This window comes from Trichomycterus rosablanca, chromosome 25, assembly GCF_030014385.1.
Source record: "Trichomycterus rosablanca isolate fTriRos1 chromosome 25, fTriRos1.hap1, whole genome shotgun sequence".
Lineage (NCBI taxonomy): Eukaryota > Metazoa > Chordata > Actinopteri > Siluriformes > Trichomycteridae > Trichomycterus > Trichomycterus rosablanca.
In genome coordinates this window covers 4,464,808-4,482,448 of record NC_086012.1, presented here as the reverse complement: position 1 = coordinate 4,482,448, position 17,641 = coordinate 4,464,808, and the positions used below count along the sequence as shown (strand labels likewise).

The 17,641-nt window shown below is 40.9% G+C and overlaps 1 protein-coding gene across 1 annotated transcript; it reads left to right on the top strand.

Moving 5' to 3' along the window:
- Positions 1–5,055: 5,055 nt before the first annotated feature.
- On the top strand, positions 5,056–16,361 carry ppp5c (protein phosphatase 5, catalytic subunit). Its single transcript, XM_062987888.1, has 13 exons — positions 5,056–5,131; positions 7,524–7,765; positions 8,108–8,255; positions 8,739–8,860; positions 8,942–9,007; positions 9,902–10,000; positions 10,320–10,425; positions 10,517–10,659; positions 11,197–11,284; positions 11,395–11,435; positions 11,990–12,168; positions 12,324–12,405; positions 14,884–16,361. Exons 1-13 carry the CDS (start codon positions 5,065–5,067, stop codon positions 14,944–14,946), a joined length of 1,446 nt encoding a protein of 481 aa, XP_062843958.1. The 5' UTR covers positions 5,056–5,064; the 3' UTR covers positions 14,947–16,361.
- Positions 16,362–17,641: the final 1,280 nt, after the last annotated feature.

The following is a 17,641-nucleotide window of genomic DNA, read 5'->3' as shown; positions in this document are numbered from 1 at the left end:
GGAGATACCCTGTACTACATCTCCCAACAGCTCTTGAAGAAGTGTAAATAGACACTGGAGATATTCTAAACAAGCACTTGCTGTGTGTTTTCTTATCTCTGTTTCTGAAAGTATGTGTGTATGTGTATGTTTTAGACACGCAGTTGAAGATGAAGAGCCTTTTTTTTCGATGCATTAATGCAACCGAAGGCATTTTAGGCTGCCTACGTTTTCCGTGAACTTTCCAGTGAACTTTAAAGGTGGCATTTCTAAACACTGATTAACACCCTGGAAGCATTTTACATCACCATCACTGCCTGCGGTATGTACATTGAAAGAAACGCCTTAATAGATAGACACAGTGAATCATCTGAGAACACTGTTTTGTAAAAAAGCTTAACAATTATAGACGACTTGATGCCCAAGGTCGCCAGAGCAGAGAAAAACGAGGAAGTTGCCAGAGAAAGTAAGAGCGTGAAAACAGCGGAAGGGTGCGACTCAACAAGTCAACATCTATTTACTTAAGCAATGACTTCAGCTTCTTTTTGAAGTGTCCCTCACAGGCCCCTCAAGCCCATTCCAAAAGCATATGTGCATATAACTCTCCCTTACCGGACCTCAGGCAGACCCCCCCCCAGCAGCCGTCTTCTCTTTAATGATGTAAAGTGGGCTTATCACTCATGTTCCAGCAGGGATTTGGAGGGGGTAGGCTGCTAATAAAATTGTCAGGCAGAAGGCAAGGAAGCCAGCCAAAGTACCACACCCAAGCTTTCATGTACCGTTACAAACCACAGTCACTAAAACACTAAAAAAAGAAATGATCACATGGTGACTGAGACACTGCAGACAGGTAAAATGTGTTTGAACTTATAGCTTATAATTTATTATTCATGTAAAACAAGATTCTGTGATCTTAAGGATGGTGATTACACATGTCCCTCAGCTAATATCTGTCTGCTCTCTAGCCCACACTCATCCGACTATGATGTGTTGCACTTTAAGTGAATTTGAAAGGAAATGAAACAACTCTACCACAAAAGCCCCACACATATTAAATAGAATTTAAGGCGGTAGTTAAATTTAACACGAGTTTGTATGTGTGAAAACACGTGGAAAGTGTTTTTGCCCACAAAAAATGCAAGGACTAACAGGGTCTGGGAGGGTCTCAGTGGAGCCACTAGGACATAATTGGCTGTGCCTGAGAGATAGGAGGCCGGATGGGGAATCACTCCCTTGCCACTGCGACAGCTCCTACTGTCTGACTAAGAGGACTACAGAGGGCATAGCGTGATCCTCCATAAATGTAAAGCTTGTAAAAACTTGAATTGGGCATCACAAAGCATTCAGACCTTAAAAACGGATCGATACTGATCCATATATTTATGACTACAGGTTAGATTATTGCAATGCCTTTTCACTAGATGTTCTGGTAGAGCCATAAACAAGCTCCAGTTGGTTGTATATGCAGCATGTTGAGTGCTAAATAGAACTAGAACTAGAAGGTTTGAGCATATTAGTCCTATTCTATCACATTGTCTGACTCCACAGTATTTGAGTGAACTTACTAAGCACAACCTAACATGTTTACTTCATTCACAATGTGCAGGGCTACTTTTAGTTCCTAGAATTAAAAAAAATATACAGCAGGGGAAGAGCATTCTCATACCTACCCTACCCTATATATTCAATACATACTTTTGATTAGCTTTTTGTAAAACAGGGGTCTGGAGCTCCGGTCCTGGGGTTTTGGTGTCTGGGCAGTCTGGTGCACTCATGGTCTGGTCCAATTGCTGGCCCGGTTTTATGTTATATGTTGGGTCATTTGGCTGTATGTGTGTGAGTTTTGTGAGTTTCCCAATCTAAAGCGCTAGCAAACCACTGCAGAGTCACAGACGAGTGTCCACACAAACACAATTGGTGCTGTTTTAAGGAGGGACGGTCATATGGGGTCTCCTCCTGTTGCTGCTGCAATATACGATCTCCGGGACTGAGAAAACACTAGAATTTAATGAGTAGGAAGAGTGTCCATGTACTTGTGTAACATTTTATTTGTGTAATGTGTCTTTTACATTTACATTTTCTGCATTTAGCAGACGCTCTTATCCAGAGCGACTTACAGAAGTGCTTCCATAGTAAACATTTCATTTCTCAAGTTTTAGTAAACAACAGTCAAAGAACACGAATCTGCTGAAGCCTGTTAGAACCAAAGTGTTTTTTTTTTCTTGTCTTGATTAAGTTGTTGAACTTACTGTAATTCATATGAATGATAGAAAAAGAAGAAATAATATTGCATATATGATTAAACCACAAAGACAAAACCCATCTTTACCATTGGTGCCAGTAATTCAGAAACTGACTGTACCCTGCAATTGATTGAGAATGTTAGCCTACTGGTCCTTTTATTTCTGTGAGTCTGTGTGTCTCACACTTTTTTTTGGTCAGGTTGGCATTATACTATCCTCTGAGGAATTCTTTCCATTTACTTCTGCCTTCCTGTCTCCTACCTGCACCAAGTGCCTGCTACTTTTTACTCCTTATGAGGAATGAATGGTGAACTCTGATGTCATTGGGGAAAGAGACTCATCGCTCAAACGCCGGTGAGTGAAAGTTCGCTCACGTTTGAATCGTCTGCCTCTTTGCAGTTTGATGATGTTTGGTGATTCACCCATAGGATCCCCACGGTGAGTCAAAATGCCAGACGGGACCCCCTACACAAGCAAACGGACACACACATACACATTTTTCTTTTAGTCATGACACTGCAGGGAGGCTGAAGGGTGTCTCACCTTTTCTATCGGATTGAACTGTTTCAGTTTACTCAGACGTATGAATCCTTTTTTGGAAAAGAAAGAAAGGGTTTCACACTCACAAGTCCAAAGCAATACTGTTTACTGATGCCCTCATGAAAGCTGACTGGGGTGGTAAGGTTTTAATTAAAGGTTGCGTGCTAGATGAGGGCTGGGTGTGTTCTTCAGATGGCACGGCTGTGTGTGAGTAACACCATGGACACCTGTGTTACTCTGGTCCATTCCAATACCTCTTTATTTTATTGAACCATGCTTTTTGTGTTACCCAGAGGGTCCCATACAGATGAAAGCTCTGAAGCAAACAGCCTCATGAACAGCTTCATGAAGGAAAATAGTTGGAAACACAAACAGATGACCTTGTTTTAATAATATAAAGTCATTTTAAAGAATTTAACTTCGTATGATAAGAAGGAACAGGATTTAGTGGGACTATAGGTTAATAATATGTTATTACTGTGTTGTGAATCACGAATTATAATGAATTGTTATGGTCCATGAAACCTTTAGCAGAGCTGGAACGCCTCCTACAGACCAAAGTAAAGCATTGCAGTATGCTAAACTTCTTACCTAGCATTTATCCATAAACACTACATGGATAAAAGTATGTAGACACACATACATGAGCTTGCTGGACATAACAATCCAAAATCATGGGCATTCATATGTACCAACAGTGGAGAGACAAACCACTGTCATTGACAGTGTGTTGGGTGGTCATTTATGCTATGGACAATAAAGGCTAGCTCTTCTGGGACAAACAGAATCTCCAGGCCACCCAAGAAGGATGGGGGGTCCCTGCTAAGTCTGGTTCCTCTTAAGGTTTCCTCCTGTATTTGTATTGGAGTTTTTCCTTGTCACTGTCGCCCTTGGCTTGCTCAACAGGGTTTTTTGGTCTGTTGGTCCTGGATTCTGTAAAGTTGCTATGAGACAATGTCCATTGTAAAAAGCACTAAACAAATAGACTTGACTTGACAAACAAACAAAATAGCTAGTGAGGCTAAAATTTTAGATCATTGTATTACTGTTGATGAGGAGGGAATGTCACAATGCACAATGCATCAGACCTTTCTGTGTACAGGTCTGTACAGTTGCAAATAAGTGAAAATGCCCATTATAACCTCTGTCCACTGTCAAAAATGGACTTCACATGGATTGTAACTTCGGTCTAATGTCAAGATTGGACATTGGTGCAATGGAGGAAGCTCAGTTGGTCCACATAAACCATTTTCTTTTGACTCCTGGTTACTCTAAAACATTCTGTCTTGTTTTTTTGTGCAGGCGCCATCAATCAGCCAGCAGAGGTCGTAATTGCACCAGTCATGGGAGAGAGACCCCATCCGGCTTAGTTCCGCCCATATGAACAACAGGCCAATCGTTGTTCATGTGGCCGCTCAGCCTCAGCCGGCAAGGCAGAACTGGGATTCGATACAATGTATTCGAGATCCCAGCTCTGGTTCCAGCGTGTGTTTTTACGGCTGCGCCACCTGAGCGTGCCGTTCTCTTCCTCTTTTACCTCAACTTTCTAAAGCAGAATTGTCTTTTCCAACAAACTGGTTCTTCTTATAATTTATCCAAAACAAAACACAGTAAAACTTTTTCTTGAGGTAAAATAACATTATGAGAACCAGTTCATTAGAAAAGACACTTATGTTTGATAAAGTTAATAGTAAAAGAGGAAGAAATCAGCTAGATTTATACAACTAGAATTAGAGAAATAAAGAACCTGAGGAACAAAACAGAATGTTCTGGAGAAACATCATCCATATGGTCTCCAGTACTCGGAATCGACTTAATAACAGTAATAATAACATAATCTGAGGGCTAATTAGTTATAGATTTTTAATTTACAGATTTATAATCTGGATTTGGTTTTTCAGACAACATATATAATTTCAGTTTGAATCTAAACCTGGCATTTTGAGCCAAGTGGGCGTACGTCCGAAATCACACCTTGTTTACAATGTAGTGCACTATTTTACGAATTTTTGCTTATTATGTTCAAATTCTAGACGCCTAGTCTAGAATACTTTTTGCATATCTAAAATACTGTAAAAACTGTGTTTACTCCTGAATCATCCAGTTTTAGGGATTTCTTTTATTTAATCCTTCGTAGTCTACAGGGAATAGGGAGCATGGTGCTATTTGGGACGCAGCAACTGCTTCTAGAACTGACCATAAAAATAACAAGTTGTCGCAATGCTTTTTCCTTTCAGTAGTCCCTTTACGACCACATGTGGGCTCCCTGACGGCCGGGAAGACGGTTTACGGCAGTGAGAAGATGGCGGAGGATGAGCGGAATGCCGAGGCTGAGAAACTCAAGGAGAAGGCGAATGGTTATTTTAAAGGTGAGACTAACACCGGTGGTAGTTCGGTAACATGTCCGTTGAGAATTGGGGGAATTTTGGAGTGTTTACGGGTGTTGTGGAAGGAGCGGCGTGTGAGCACAGTCATGTGGAAGAGTTAGCTTAGCATAGTCAGTTTGAACAGCTTCACTCAGAGCCGGCATGTACTGTAGCGGCTTTATTTTTTTATATTACTGCTGAATATGTGACTAATTCAGCAGCAGGTCCGAATGTCTTTTTATTAATGACTATAAATTAATAATTATTTTCTTCGTCCTGGTGTTATTATCCTGCTTATTACAGATGGTTACGTCATGGTGACCGGTACCATGATGCTTTCCTATGAGTTCGTACCACCTGCATCATATCATGTAAACACCGAGGGTCAAAAATGTAAGACCACTAGTGAAAGTGCCTCTATTTTATAATTTTATTACAGATCACATAACAATTTTAGTGGACACATAACATCTGGACATGAATTTTCTGACACCGGCTCTGACTATGCTAAGCTAACTCTAATTTCCACATGACTGAAATTCTTCAGAACTTCACAACGTTGCTCAGAATCTGACGGTCCATGTTGTCTCATGTCTAGTTTCACAATATTCCAAAGAGCATCCTGTCATGATATTAAATGCTTGGCTTTCTCTGTCTTCTCGGTCTTTGTCCTCATAAATGCGCCATGACTTAAGCAGTCCTTGACTAATTGGTTGTTGTAAAGCTTTGAGGTGTTTTGGCTCATTATCTTGTAGGGCTGGGCGATATGACCAAACATTTGTATCACGATATTTTTTAAGATTCTGACGGTTTCACGGTATATTACGGTATGTTTTTTTTTTTTTTTTTTTTTTTTTGTATGTCTGGGACTTCTTATATGCCTGTGACTTATTTTATTGTCATAAGTACATAGAATATAAAAAGTTCACCATGTATATAATGAAGGTTTTGAGGACTGTAAGCTTTGCTTGGCCCCACAAAATGACCCAATATATGACAGAATCAGTACGCGTGAAACAGTTGCCATAAATACAGTTTTTATTGTTTATTTAATATGTATTGTACAATTACCCTTAGCTCTCCCTTTTTACAAATAAAACCCCGTTTGCAAACTCCACTGTACAACTGATCTGTTGTAGGAATGTGGACGACTTTAAATCGTTCCCTTATAACGTTGGTTTAACAACTGACCTGAAGTATTTTCAAACCTGGAAACCACTGTTCTAATTATTGCGCTTAAAGCTGGATCGTTACTGCGTTCGTAATGTCGGTCTTTGCAACAGTCGTGTCTCGACAAACCGTACAGTATATACTGCAGTGTTTTAGTCTGTTCTAAACTGCCCACACGCCTCATTTCTGTGGCATGTTCTTCCGGTGCATATTCGGTCCCCCTCTCTTCATCCTCCATCTGTTTTTTTATTTATTTTTTATTTTTTATTTTTATTTTCTCTCCACCATGTCAAGGAAGCCTCTCTCATCTGTTCACACTGTCATTTTAACAGTACCTGGCTAACTAGTGAGCTGTACCTGATCTGCACAACGCTCCATATCGCTTTTAGCGGCGAACAATATTATATGATCTGCTGCCTACTGAAGCCTACAGCTGTTGTATTCACTATTAACTAGCCACGGTATGGCTGTATTTGAAAAATCCATCCGGTATGAGGAATCAAAGACGGTATACCGAATGTACCGTCATACCACCCAGCACTTATCTTGCTACAATGTGATCATTGCCATGCTGCAAGAGGAAAGGGCCTTCCCCACACAGTTGCAACGTTGTGAAGCATATGTACTGCTTTATACTGTTAATGTTATACTGGCTTTGGATGACACATTTCTGCTCTATAATTAGAAAGGGTGTCCACATACTTTTGACCATATAGTGTGTTTAACATTGGTTATCATGGCTTATATTGGCTTTATACTCCATTGTATGTCACAGACAGACTGAAAATTCACAGAAAAGCTCGACACCTATTCAAGTATTTAGGGTATTAAATACGTTTGAAGCCAAATCTTTCATTCACCATCCTTTCATTGAGCTGGTATTGAGAGAGCAGAGCAGAGCTTTAATGACATTTAATAACTGAGTTCCTGCCTTTTGTTTGGACCCATTAAAGGTTTTAACTCATAAGATGCCAACAAATGTACTATCATTACTGATTAAATACAGTAGAAATAACAGATTTTTAGTGGTGTATTTAGATATAGATATATATATCTAAGTATATGTATATATTAAATATGGATATTTTACACGTCAAACAAAAAACAATGAAATGTCAGAACATGGTAAACAAAATGTTCAAGGTTTTCAGCTGTCAGTGTTCCTTTCGTGTCTTTTTTTTCAGTCCTGATTACACATTAATCGTTCTCTGATGCTCCGTTTCAGAAAAAGACTACGAAAATGCAATCAAGTATTACACCGAGGCGTTGGAGCTGAATCCATCCAGTGCCATCTACTTCAGTAACCGCAGCCTCGCGTACCTGCGCACCGAGTGCTATGGCTACGCCCTGGCGGACGCCACCCGTGCCCTGGAGATCGACAAGAACTACATCAAGGGCTACTATCGGCGAGCCACATCCAACATGGCACTGGGAAAGTTCAAGGCCGCCCTTAAAGATTACGAGACGGTAAGTTTGGAAAACAGTGCAGCTTTCATCATCAGGTCGTTGTGGTCTTACACAAGCAATCATGTACCTGCAGGATTAATAGTGTATGAGGACTAAAATGAATCTAATGTGCTACTTAGTTTATTGTTTTTTTAGTTTTAATGTCATTTAGTGTGACACATATACAAGCAAAGAAGCATGTTGTGGTGGGGGGCATTTGATTGGCCAATCCGGAAATTTGAAACAGGTAGCTTGTATAAAATCTTGTTCCTATTCCTGTAATTGCTGAAAATTAAATGCTGTTTAATTTCAGGTCATAAGCTCATAATTTCACTACTATTTTCCTATTTTTGTCATGAACAGGTAGTGAGGGTGCGGCCCAACGACAAGGATGCCAAGTTGAAATATCAGGAGTGCAACAAGATCGTAAAGCAAAAGGCCTTCGAGAGAGCCATCGCCAGTGATGAGCTCAAACGATCAGTAGTGGATTCTCTAGACATCGAGAACATGAGTAAGTAGACCTGTAGTCGTGGTTTGCTGCTATATTGCTCTCACTCGGTGGGTTTTAACTATTAATAAGGATGCACTGATACTGTACTGGCTCTGGCACTCAGAAGCAGTATTGGTATATAAACTAAATTCTGTGTGGAGTTTGCATGTTCTCCCCATGTATGTGTGGGTTTCCTCCAGAAGCTCTGGTTTCTTCCTACAGTCTAAAGACATGCAGTCAGGTTAATTGAAGATACTAAATTGTCTGTGACCGTGTGTTTGACATTAAAAACTCGAACTGATGAATCTTGTTTAACGAGTAACTACCTGTCCTGTCATCATTGTAACCAAAGTGTGTTAAACATGACATTAATCCTAATAAATAGATAATTTGGGTTCCATTTACAAGTATTGAAAATGCATCCTTCGTTATGAATGCTGAACTTGGTTTGCTATGCAGAGGTATAAAAAAATAAAAAAAATAAATGTTTCCCCTCCCACTTAGCGATCGAGGACGAGTACATAGGCCCTAAACTTGAAGACGGTAAGGTAACAGTGAAGTTCATGAAGGAGCTGATGGAATGGTTTAAAGAGCAAAAGAAACTGCACAGAAAGTGTGCTTACCAGGTATGCACATATATGCTATATTAGTATTGTTATATTTATATTATTATATTTTCCATTTAATGTTTTTATGGGTCTTTTCAGATGCTGGTTCAAGTAAAAGACATTTTATCCAAACTTCCCAGTCTTATTGAAATTTCATTAAAAGAGGTAAGTAACCTGATTAAAGTCCTGATCTCACACACCGAGTTAGTCATTTACAGTCATAAGCAAAGATACTTAACAAATTAGACACTGGGTTTTTACATTTTTTGCAATAGGGTATTTTTTTCTTATTGTAATGACTGGAGCTAGTCATGTTAATAATTAGCCAGGTTCTTTCAGACAGCAAACACAAAACTTAATCAGGGAAATTTCCCACACTGTGATAATGATGCTTCTGTCACACCCTGCAATCAGGTTGATCTGGGCTAATTTGGGAAAATTAGACCTTGCCTTGTACAAATTAGTCGGGCAAATTTTTTTCTATTTTACCGCGTAAGGGCGAGTGTGTCGTCTCCTCAGTTTCTTTTACAAAAGAATTCAAAGAATCCTTGAATGTTATAATGTATACGCTTTAATACTGGCAAAACCTTCCACCAAAAAGTAGTTCTACAAAAGAATAAGTTGTTGCTATGCATTGCCTTAACTGCACGCTTTGCTGGTGGCCTCTGGACTGTGTCCAGTGTGCCACGGTCAGCACTGAGGAGTGCCCTCCACCTTTTTCTCTCAGTTGGTGTGAGTCTTTTAACAGGCTGCAGGTCAAACATTATGTTCCATTATAATCCATTTGGTCATAAATACATAAGCATAAATACAAAACAACTAAGGTTCATGTGCAGAAAGCTCATCAGTACTTGGTAATGCATCACTTGTTACTTGGCAACGCATCAGTTGATTGTGATGTTCTCACAATCGGATTTTAAGGTCAGAACTAACTATCCTGTAATATCATACATCCTTGGTAAAGCAAGGCCATCTTTATATAGATACATGAATATCAGATCCTGTTTTTATTTGTTTCCTTTGATGTAACAACTCTTTCATCTTTCGGACTCTTTCCAGTCAGAGAAAATAACGATTTGTGGTGACACACATGGTCAGTACTACGATCTTCTGAACATCTTCGAGCTGAACGGCTTACCATCTCCAACCAACCCATATGTATCCTGCTGTCAAGTTTACAGACTATCGGTGCAGCATCTCAAAGCTTATTTGAATAAGTCGCAGTGTTTATTTGTATAACGTAAGGCTTTAGGAATGAATTGGAGGAGTGTCCTGCCATTCTAAAACATTACACTGATGGAAACACTGATGGATCCTAACATTACACACATCTAGCGAGTGGAACATGTTTATTTATATTTTTTATGTCAGTATATTGGGGGGGCATCGTGAGCATATCTGAATATCTTCTTTCATTCCCACTTTTACGGGCGTTGAGTCAACCCTTGTTCGTATGAGTCTTAACCCCAGCTCTCAGCTGTTCAACGGTGACTTTGTAGACCGTGGCTCCTTCTCATTGGAGGTCATTCTCACGCTCTTTGGCTTCAAGCTGCTTTATCCTGACCACTTCCACCTACTGAGGGGTGAGTCGTCCACACTCAGCCTCACGCTGCAGTAAACATAATGAGCACACATGTTTACAGAGCTTAAAAGTAATGCTGGATTCGTCCCCAGGTAACCACGAGACGGATAACATGAACCAGATGTATGGCTTCGAGGGTGAGGTCAAGGCCAAGTTCACAGCACAGATGTTCCAGCTGTTCAGCGAGGTCTTCCAGTGGCTTCCGCTTGTACAGTGCATCAATAGTCAAGTTTTGGTGAGTAGCAGGTTCTATGCTTTTGTGTGCACGTTTTGCTTACATATCTTGCCGTAAGAGTGCTGATGAAGCGTCATAAATTGTTCGGTGTTGTGATGTTATTAATATGAAGAACTTTGGGACTCACCTTCAGCATATATACTTGCTGTAACCATGTGATTCACAGCTGTACATCTATTGGTGTCTTTTCAATCACTATAGGAGAAGACTCAGTGCAGTGGAGATTACAGTTAGTAAGGTGTACTGGTGCTAATAATTGCATGTGTTTTTAATTTCATAAAATGAATTTATTTTAATTAAATCAATCAATTTTATTAAATCAATTCGTGATCCCCCATGTACAATGCAAAGTCCAAAAACACTTTGTATCAGGAGTTTTTTGAGGAGGTACTTCAGTTGTTTTTCATGCAGGACGGCCCGTTTTCTCCACTATAACTAGAGAAGTAGCGGGTATTATAGCTGCTATGGAGGGGTGAGCTCGTGGTCAGGTAATCACATATTTTTGCACATCATATGTATATATAATGTTTGTTTTAGGTGATGCACGGTGGTCTGTTCAGCGAGGATGGTGTAACCTTAGACGATCTTAGAAAGATCGACAGAAACAGACAGCCGCCAGACTCAGGTAGGAACTCATTCCTTAATTACCTCATCATCATAAGTGCATCATTATCTTACTGAATTGAGCGTATTCCTCTTGATTAATATTTTTTACCCCAAATTCTCAAATTTCAGGTCCTATGTGTGATCTCTTGTGGTCAGATCCACAGCCACAGGTAAGACTTTCTGCTCTAATATTAAAACTGTGATCCAAGTTTCAAAGTCAAGATGGTATCATCAACATTTTCATGTTTTACCACCACTTTATCATAGTCAAGGTCAACGTGGGTCCATTTGTCCCGGAATTTCTAAGCGCTATGCAGTAGCCCACTGCTGACAGGGAACCAATCCATCATGTGGTCTCGGGCAATCCCCCCCTCTTTCTTTCTCCAGACATTTAATGCTAACTTAAAGCAACTTTCCATGTGCTATATATTGCCCTAAATCATAGATGGGGAAACTCCAGCCTATGGGTCATGTATCTCCAGTACCATTTCAAATCATGAGCATTAAAATGAAATTGTTCTGTTGCTCCCTTCCTTCCTTTTGTAAGGCAGTTGTAGCCTAGTGGTTAATGTACTAGACTAGTAATACTACTGCCAGGTTGCCACTGTTGGACCCTTGAGCCAAGATCCTTAACCCTCAATTGCTTAGACTGCATACTGTCACAACTGTAAGTCGCTTTGGATTAAAGCGTCCACTAAATGTTGAAAATGTAACTGTCTCCTAGAACGGGCGGTCCATCAGCAAGCGAGGCGTGAGCTGTCAGTTTGGGCCTGACGTCACCCAGCGCTTCCTGGAGCAGAACAAGCTGCAGTACATCGTGCGCAGTCATGAGGTGAAGGCTGAGGGATATGAAGTCACTCACTCAGGGAAGTGCATCACGGTCTTCTCCGCACCCAACTACTGGTAAATCACCAATTCGATTCATTTGATTCAAATTTACTTCTAACTAGGCTTTTAAAAAGGTGTCATTATTACAAAGGTAATGTATTGCTAACTAAGTTTAGAGGCACTCTGACTGAATTTCTTTGACATCATTTTTCTGTTTCTCCTGCCTGCAGTGACCAGATGGGTAACAAAGGAGCCTACATTCACCTCAGGGGATCTGACCTTAAGCCTGAATTCCACCAGTTCACTGCTGTGGTCAGTACACTTCTTGTATTCACTGGATTTATTTGGAGTAGTAATTAGAATCAGTTGGTGATGTGGGACTTCATGTCTAGTAGGTATGAATGCAAATTTTGTGAACTGACCAGCTTGTGCCATCAGAATATTCAATATACAACAAACAACAATACAACAAAATACAACTGACTTGTTTAATAAAAACCTTGGAATTTTTTTTCCACTTAAACGAAGCTTCAAGAGAATTAGGTTCTTCTTTTTATTGCATTTTATAGAAGTGTGATTTGTATGTGGTGTCATAAATAAATGTGTGCTGCTCTAAAATTGACTGGCACCGTATCCAGCCTGTATTCCTGCCTCGTGCCGCGGACATTTCGAACTCGTCAGGTCGAAACTCAACTCTGCCATCCGACTGGGCCGGGGCGCCTACACGAACAACGATTGGCTGTTGTTCATACAGGGTGGGTGCAGGGCGGGAATTCCTCATAACCTCATAACAATTACGACTGTGCCGCCTGCACAGAGACAAGGGAGACTATGCATTGATCAGGGTGTGGCTGTCTGTGAACAAGGCTGATCCACCTATGAACTCACCTCGTGCAAGTGAAAAGATGCAGTCGGCTAGTGCACACGTGTTAGAGGGGGGTGTGTGTCAGTCACTCTCTCTTTAACCAGGGTGGAGATCAACATCGGTAAAAAGGAAGCGTAATGCAAATTGGGTAACTTGCCCTAGTGCTCAGTATTCCCAGAATGATCTCCAGACCTACCACAATCCTGATTAGGTTAAAGTAGTTACTGACATGTGTTCTATATACAGTGCCTTGCAAAAGTATTCAGCCCCCTTGAACTTTTCAACCTTTTGCCACATTTCAGGCTTTAAACATAAAGATATGAAATTGTAATTTTTTGTGAAGAATCAATAACAAGTGCGACACAATTGTGAAGTGGAACGAAATTTATTGGATATTTTAAACTTTTTTTTAGAAATAAAAACCTGAAAAGTGGGGCGTGCAATATTATTCAGCCCCTTTACTTTCAGTGCAGCAAACTCACTCCAGAAGTTCAGTGAGGATCTCTGAATGATCCAATGTTGACCTAAATGACTGATGGTGATAAATAGAATCCACCTGTGTGTAATCAAGTCTCCGTATAAATGCACCTGCTCTGTGACAGTCTCAGAGTTCTGTTTAAAGCGCAGAGAGCATCATGAAGACCAAGAAACACACCAGGCAGGTCCGAGATACTGTTGTGGAGAAGTTTAAAGCCGAATTTGGATACAAAAAGATTTCCCAAGCTTTAAACATCTCAAGGAGCACTGTGCAAGCGATCATATTGAAATGGAAGGAGTATCAGACCACTGCAAATCTACCAAGACCCGGCCGTCCCTCTAAACTTTCAGCTCAAACAAGGAGAAGACTGATCAGAGATGCAGCCAAGAGGCCCATGATCACTCTGAATGAACTGCAGAGATCTACAGCTGAGGTGGGAGACTCTGTCCATAGGACAACAATCAGTCGTACACTGCACAAATATGGCCTTTATGGAAGAGTGGCAAGAAGAAAGCCATTTCTCAAAGATATCTATAAAAAGTCACCTGGGAGACACACCAAACATGTGGAAGAAGGTGATCTGGTCAGATGAAACCAAAATCGAACTTTTTGGCCACAACGCAAAACGTTATGTTTGGCATAAAAGCAACACAGCTCATCACCCTGAACACACCATCCCCACTGTCAAACATGGTGGTGGCAGCATCATGGTTTGGGCCTGCTTTTCTTCAGCAGGGACAGGGAAGATGGTTAAAATTGATGGGAAGATGGATGGAGCCAAATACAGGACCATTCTGGAAGAAAACCTGTTGCAGTCTGCAAAAGACCTGAGACTGGGACGGAGATTTATCTTCCAACAAGACAATGATCCAAAACATAAAGCAAAATCTACAATGGAATGGTTCACAAATAAACTTATCCAGGTGTTAAAATGGCCAAGTCAAAGTCCAGACCTGAATCCCATCGAGAATCTGTGGAAAGAGCTGAAAACTGCTGTTCACAAACGCTCTCCATCCAACCTCACTGAGCTCGAACTGTTTTGCAAGGAAGAATGGGCAAAAATTTCTGTCTCTCGATGTGCAAAACTAATAGAGACATACCCCAAGCGACTTGCAGCTGTAATCGCAGCAAAAGGTGGCGCTAGAAAGTATTAACGCAAGGGGGCTGAATAATATTGCACGCCCCACTTTTCAGTTTTTTATTTCTAAAAAAAGTTTAAAATATCCAATAAATTTCGTTCCACTTCACGATTGTGTCCCGCTTGTTGTTGGTTCTTCACAAAAAATTACAATTTCATATCTTTATGTTTGAAGCCTGAAATGTGGCAAAAGGTTGAAAAGTTCAAGGGGGCTGAATACTTTTGCAAGGCACTGTGTATATATATATATAGTAAATCCACATCATTAACAAATTAAATGTTCTCTCCTCCCCCCCCATGTCTCCACAGCCTCATCCGAATGTAAAGCCCATGGCGTACGCCAACTCCCTCATGCAGCTGGGAATGATGTAGCCGTACCACTCGGTTTCACAGCAGCTGTGTTAATCTCAAGCCCACGCCCAACCCCTCCAGACACGTCACACTCTCTCCATTCCTGTTTTGCACAAGCGGTTACGTCTCTCCCGCACACAAGCGCTCCGATCCAGACAGTCCTCGGTCCAGCGGGAAGACGAGCTCGAGCGTGCCGAGACAGGAACAGCCAAGCTGGAACTTCTGTTTGTAATTCACTTCATTTTGATACGAATCAATTTCACTTTCCTCCGTCTTGTTTCCCCCTCAGCTGCGTAGAGCTGCTAGATTTTTAATGCAGTATTTATGGTCGATTGTATGTCGAACCCGAGGCGCTTGATCGTACCAAAGACCTGGAGGTCCCGTGCAGCAGACGGCTCCCAGACAGAGGGCCGACAACAGGCTCGCTTAGGGCCTCGCCATCAGAATGATTGTAAATGTGAGCCACTTGCTACATACGGGTCCTAAATTTGAACCGAATTGGAAATGTCTGCTTTTGCCTCCCCTCCACACACACACCCACACACCCCTCCTGTTTTTTAAAGAGGCTTTTTGGAAGGGAAAATAGTGGGTTCAGCGATTCTGTAGCAGTAAAATTCTTGCTAGGAATTTGTATCATCTTTGTAGATTATAGTGGCGGTCTTGAGATACGGCCAAACGTATTTGGACACCACCATGAGCTTGTTGGACGTCCCATTCAAAATGCAGATCTTTTCAGCCAGAACAGCCACTTATTTAAGAATGTCTGTGGGAGTTTGTGCCCATCCAGTCAAAAGATGACGGTATCTGTATGGCTGGGCACTGATATTGGTCAAGAAAGCCTCAACTGATGTTCCAGTTCACTCCAAAGCTGATCAGTGGGGCCAAGGTCTGGACTCTGTGCAGGCTAGTGGAGATTCTTTATGTAAAGATACACAGATACAAAAAATAGAAGGGGTGTCCCAATATTTTTGTCCATATAGCGTACCATTCGTAGTCCATGTCTCGTCCGTCATATAATTGTACTGAATGAGACAGCTGTACACCTTACGCACACGGTACCCTCTTTCCGGTAGTTACTCGATCGTTTTTGTTCGTGCCATCAATCATAAAGAGGAAACCAGTATTGCTGGGCTTAGCTTCTGGTGGCAGCAACCACATGCGTATCTCTCCAACTCATTCGACTGAAGTGCACCGGGTATAGGCGTAGTACCCCACTGTACAACCTCGTAGCTAAATCTGCCCTTCTCGCCAGTGTGGGTTAAGATCTGAAACCCCACCCTCCTATCTTAAAACGCACAGCAACCATACCCTCTGTCCTTGACTTTTTAGATAATGTTATATGCACAAATGTGTATGTATGTACAGTGTATACTGTAACATTCAAATCCCTGTGTACATGTTGGAAAAAATGTTGAATAAAAAACACCTCCAGTCAAGCATGTGCTGTTGTTTTATTTATGTGCAGCATTTAGCAGATGCTTCTATCCAGAGTGACTTACAACTGTGATCGTATACAATTTAAGCAGACTAGGGGGTTAAGGGCCTTACTTACTCAAGCGACACCAGCATTTTGATTCTCACTGTCCATTTTATCAGCTGCTGCAGTTTTTAAATACCGTGTCCACTCACTGTCCACTCTATTAGACACTCCTACCTGGTTGGTCCACCTTGTAGATGTAAAGTCAGAGATGATCGCTCATCTATTGCTGCTGTTCGAGTTGGTCATCTTCTAGACCTTCATCAGTGGTCATAGGAGGCTGCCCACGGGGTGCTGTTGGCTGGATATTTTTGGTTGGTGGATTATTCTCAGTCCAGCAGTGACAGTGAGGTGTTTAAAAACTCCATCAGCATTGCTGTGTCTGATCCACTCATACCAGCACAACACACACTAACACACCACCACCATGTCAGTGCCACTGCAGTGCTAAGAATGATCCACCACCCAAATAATACCTGCTCTGTAGTGGTCATGGGAGAGTCCTGACCATTGAAGAACAGCATGAAAGGGGGCTAACAAAGCATGCAGAGAAACAGATGGACTACAGTCAGTAATTGTAGATCTACAAAGTGCTTCTATATGGTAAGTGGAGTTGATAAAAATGTGGTTTTAATGCTATGGCTGATCGTGTAGGTTGGTAGTATTATGCTGTACTGTTACCATTAGAGGGCAGCACTGATTGTGTACTTTTAAAAATTGAGAGACGTTAGGAGCCCATCTGTGTCCTAACCATCCTCCCCACCCCACCCCACCTGTCTGTTTTTGTCTAGCCAGATGATGTTTGATTGGTGGAGCATTCTCAACGATGTAATAATTTTAACATAGCATTAACATGATAAATAACATTTGTTGTATTCACATGAGTGTAGCAGGTGCAGCAGTGTTGTTGTAAATGTAAATAAAAAAATTGTAGTTACAGAGAAAAGTGCTCAGTTTAAAAATATAAAGCCAAGAGTGTCTTTATATTTTTAGAAAATATTCATTAATAAAAGATTGCATGTACATACGCATAATGCATAGTGTGTTGTGTAACCTTTTTCCTGGAATAAATGATCATCTAAATACTATTTTGTTTATTTTGTATAAGAATCCAACATCTTTTAGTCTGACCAATATACAAAATTGAGAAATTCAGTGGAAGTCAAATACTTTTAGAGCACTGTAAAAAATAAATCTGTATCTCACTAGTAATGTTATATGTTTTAGGTCATAGTTGAA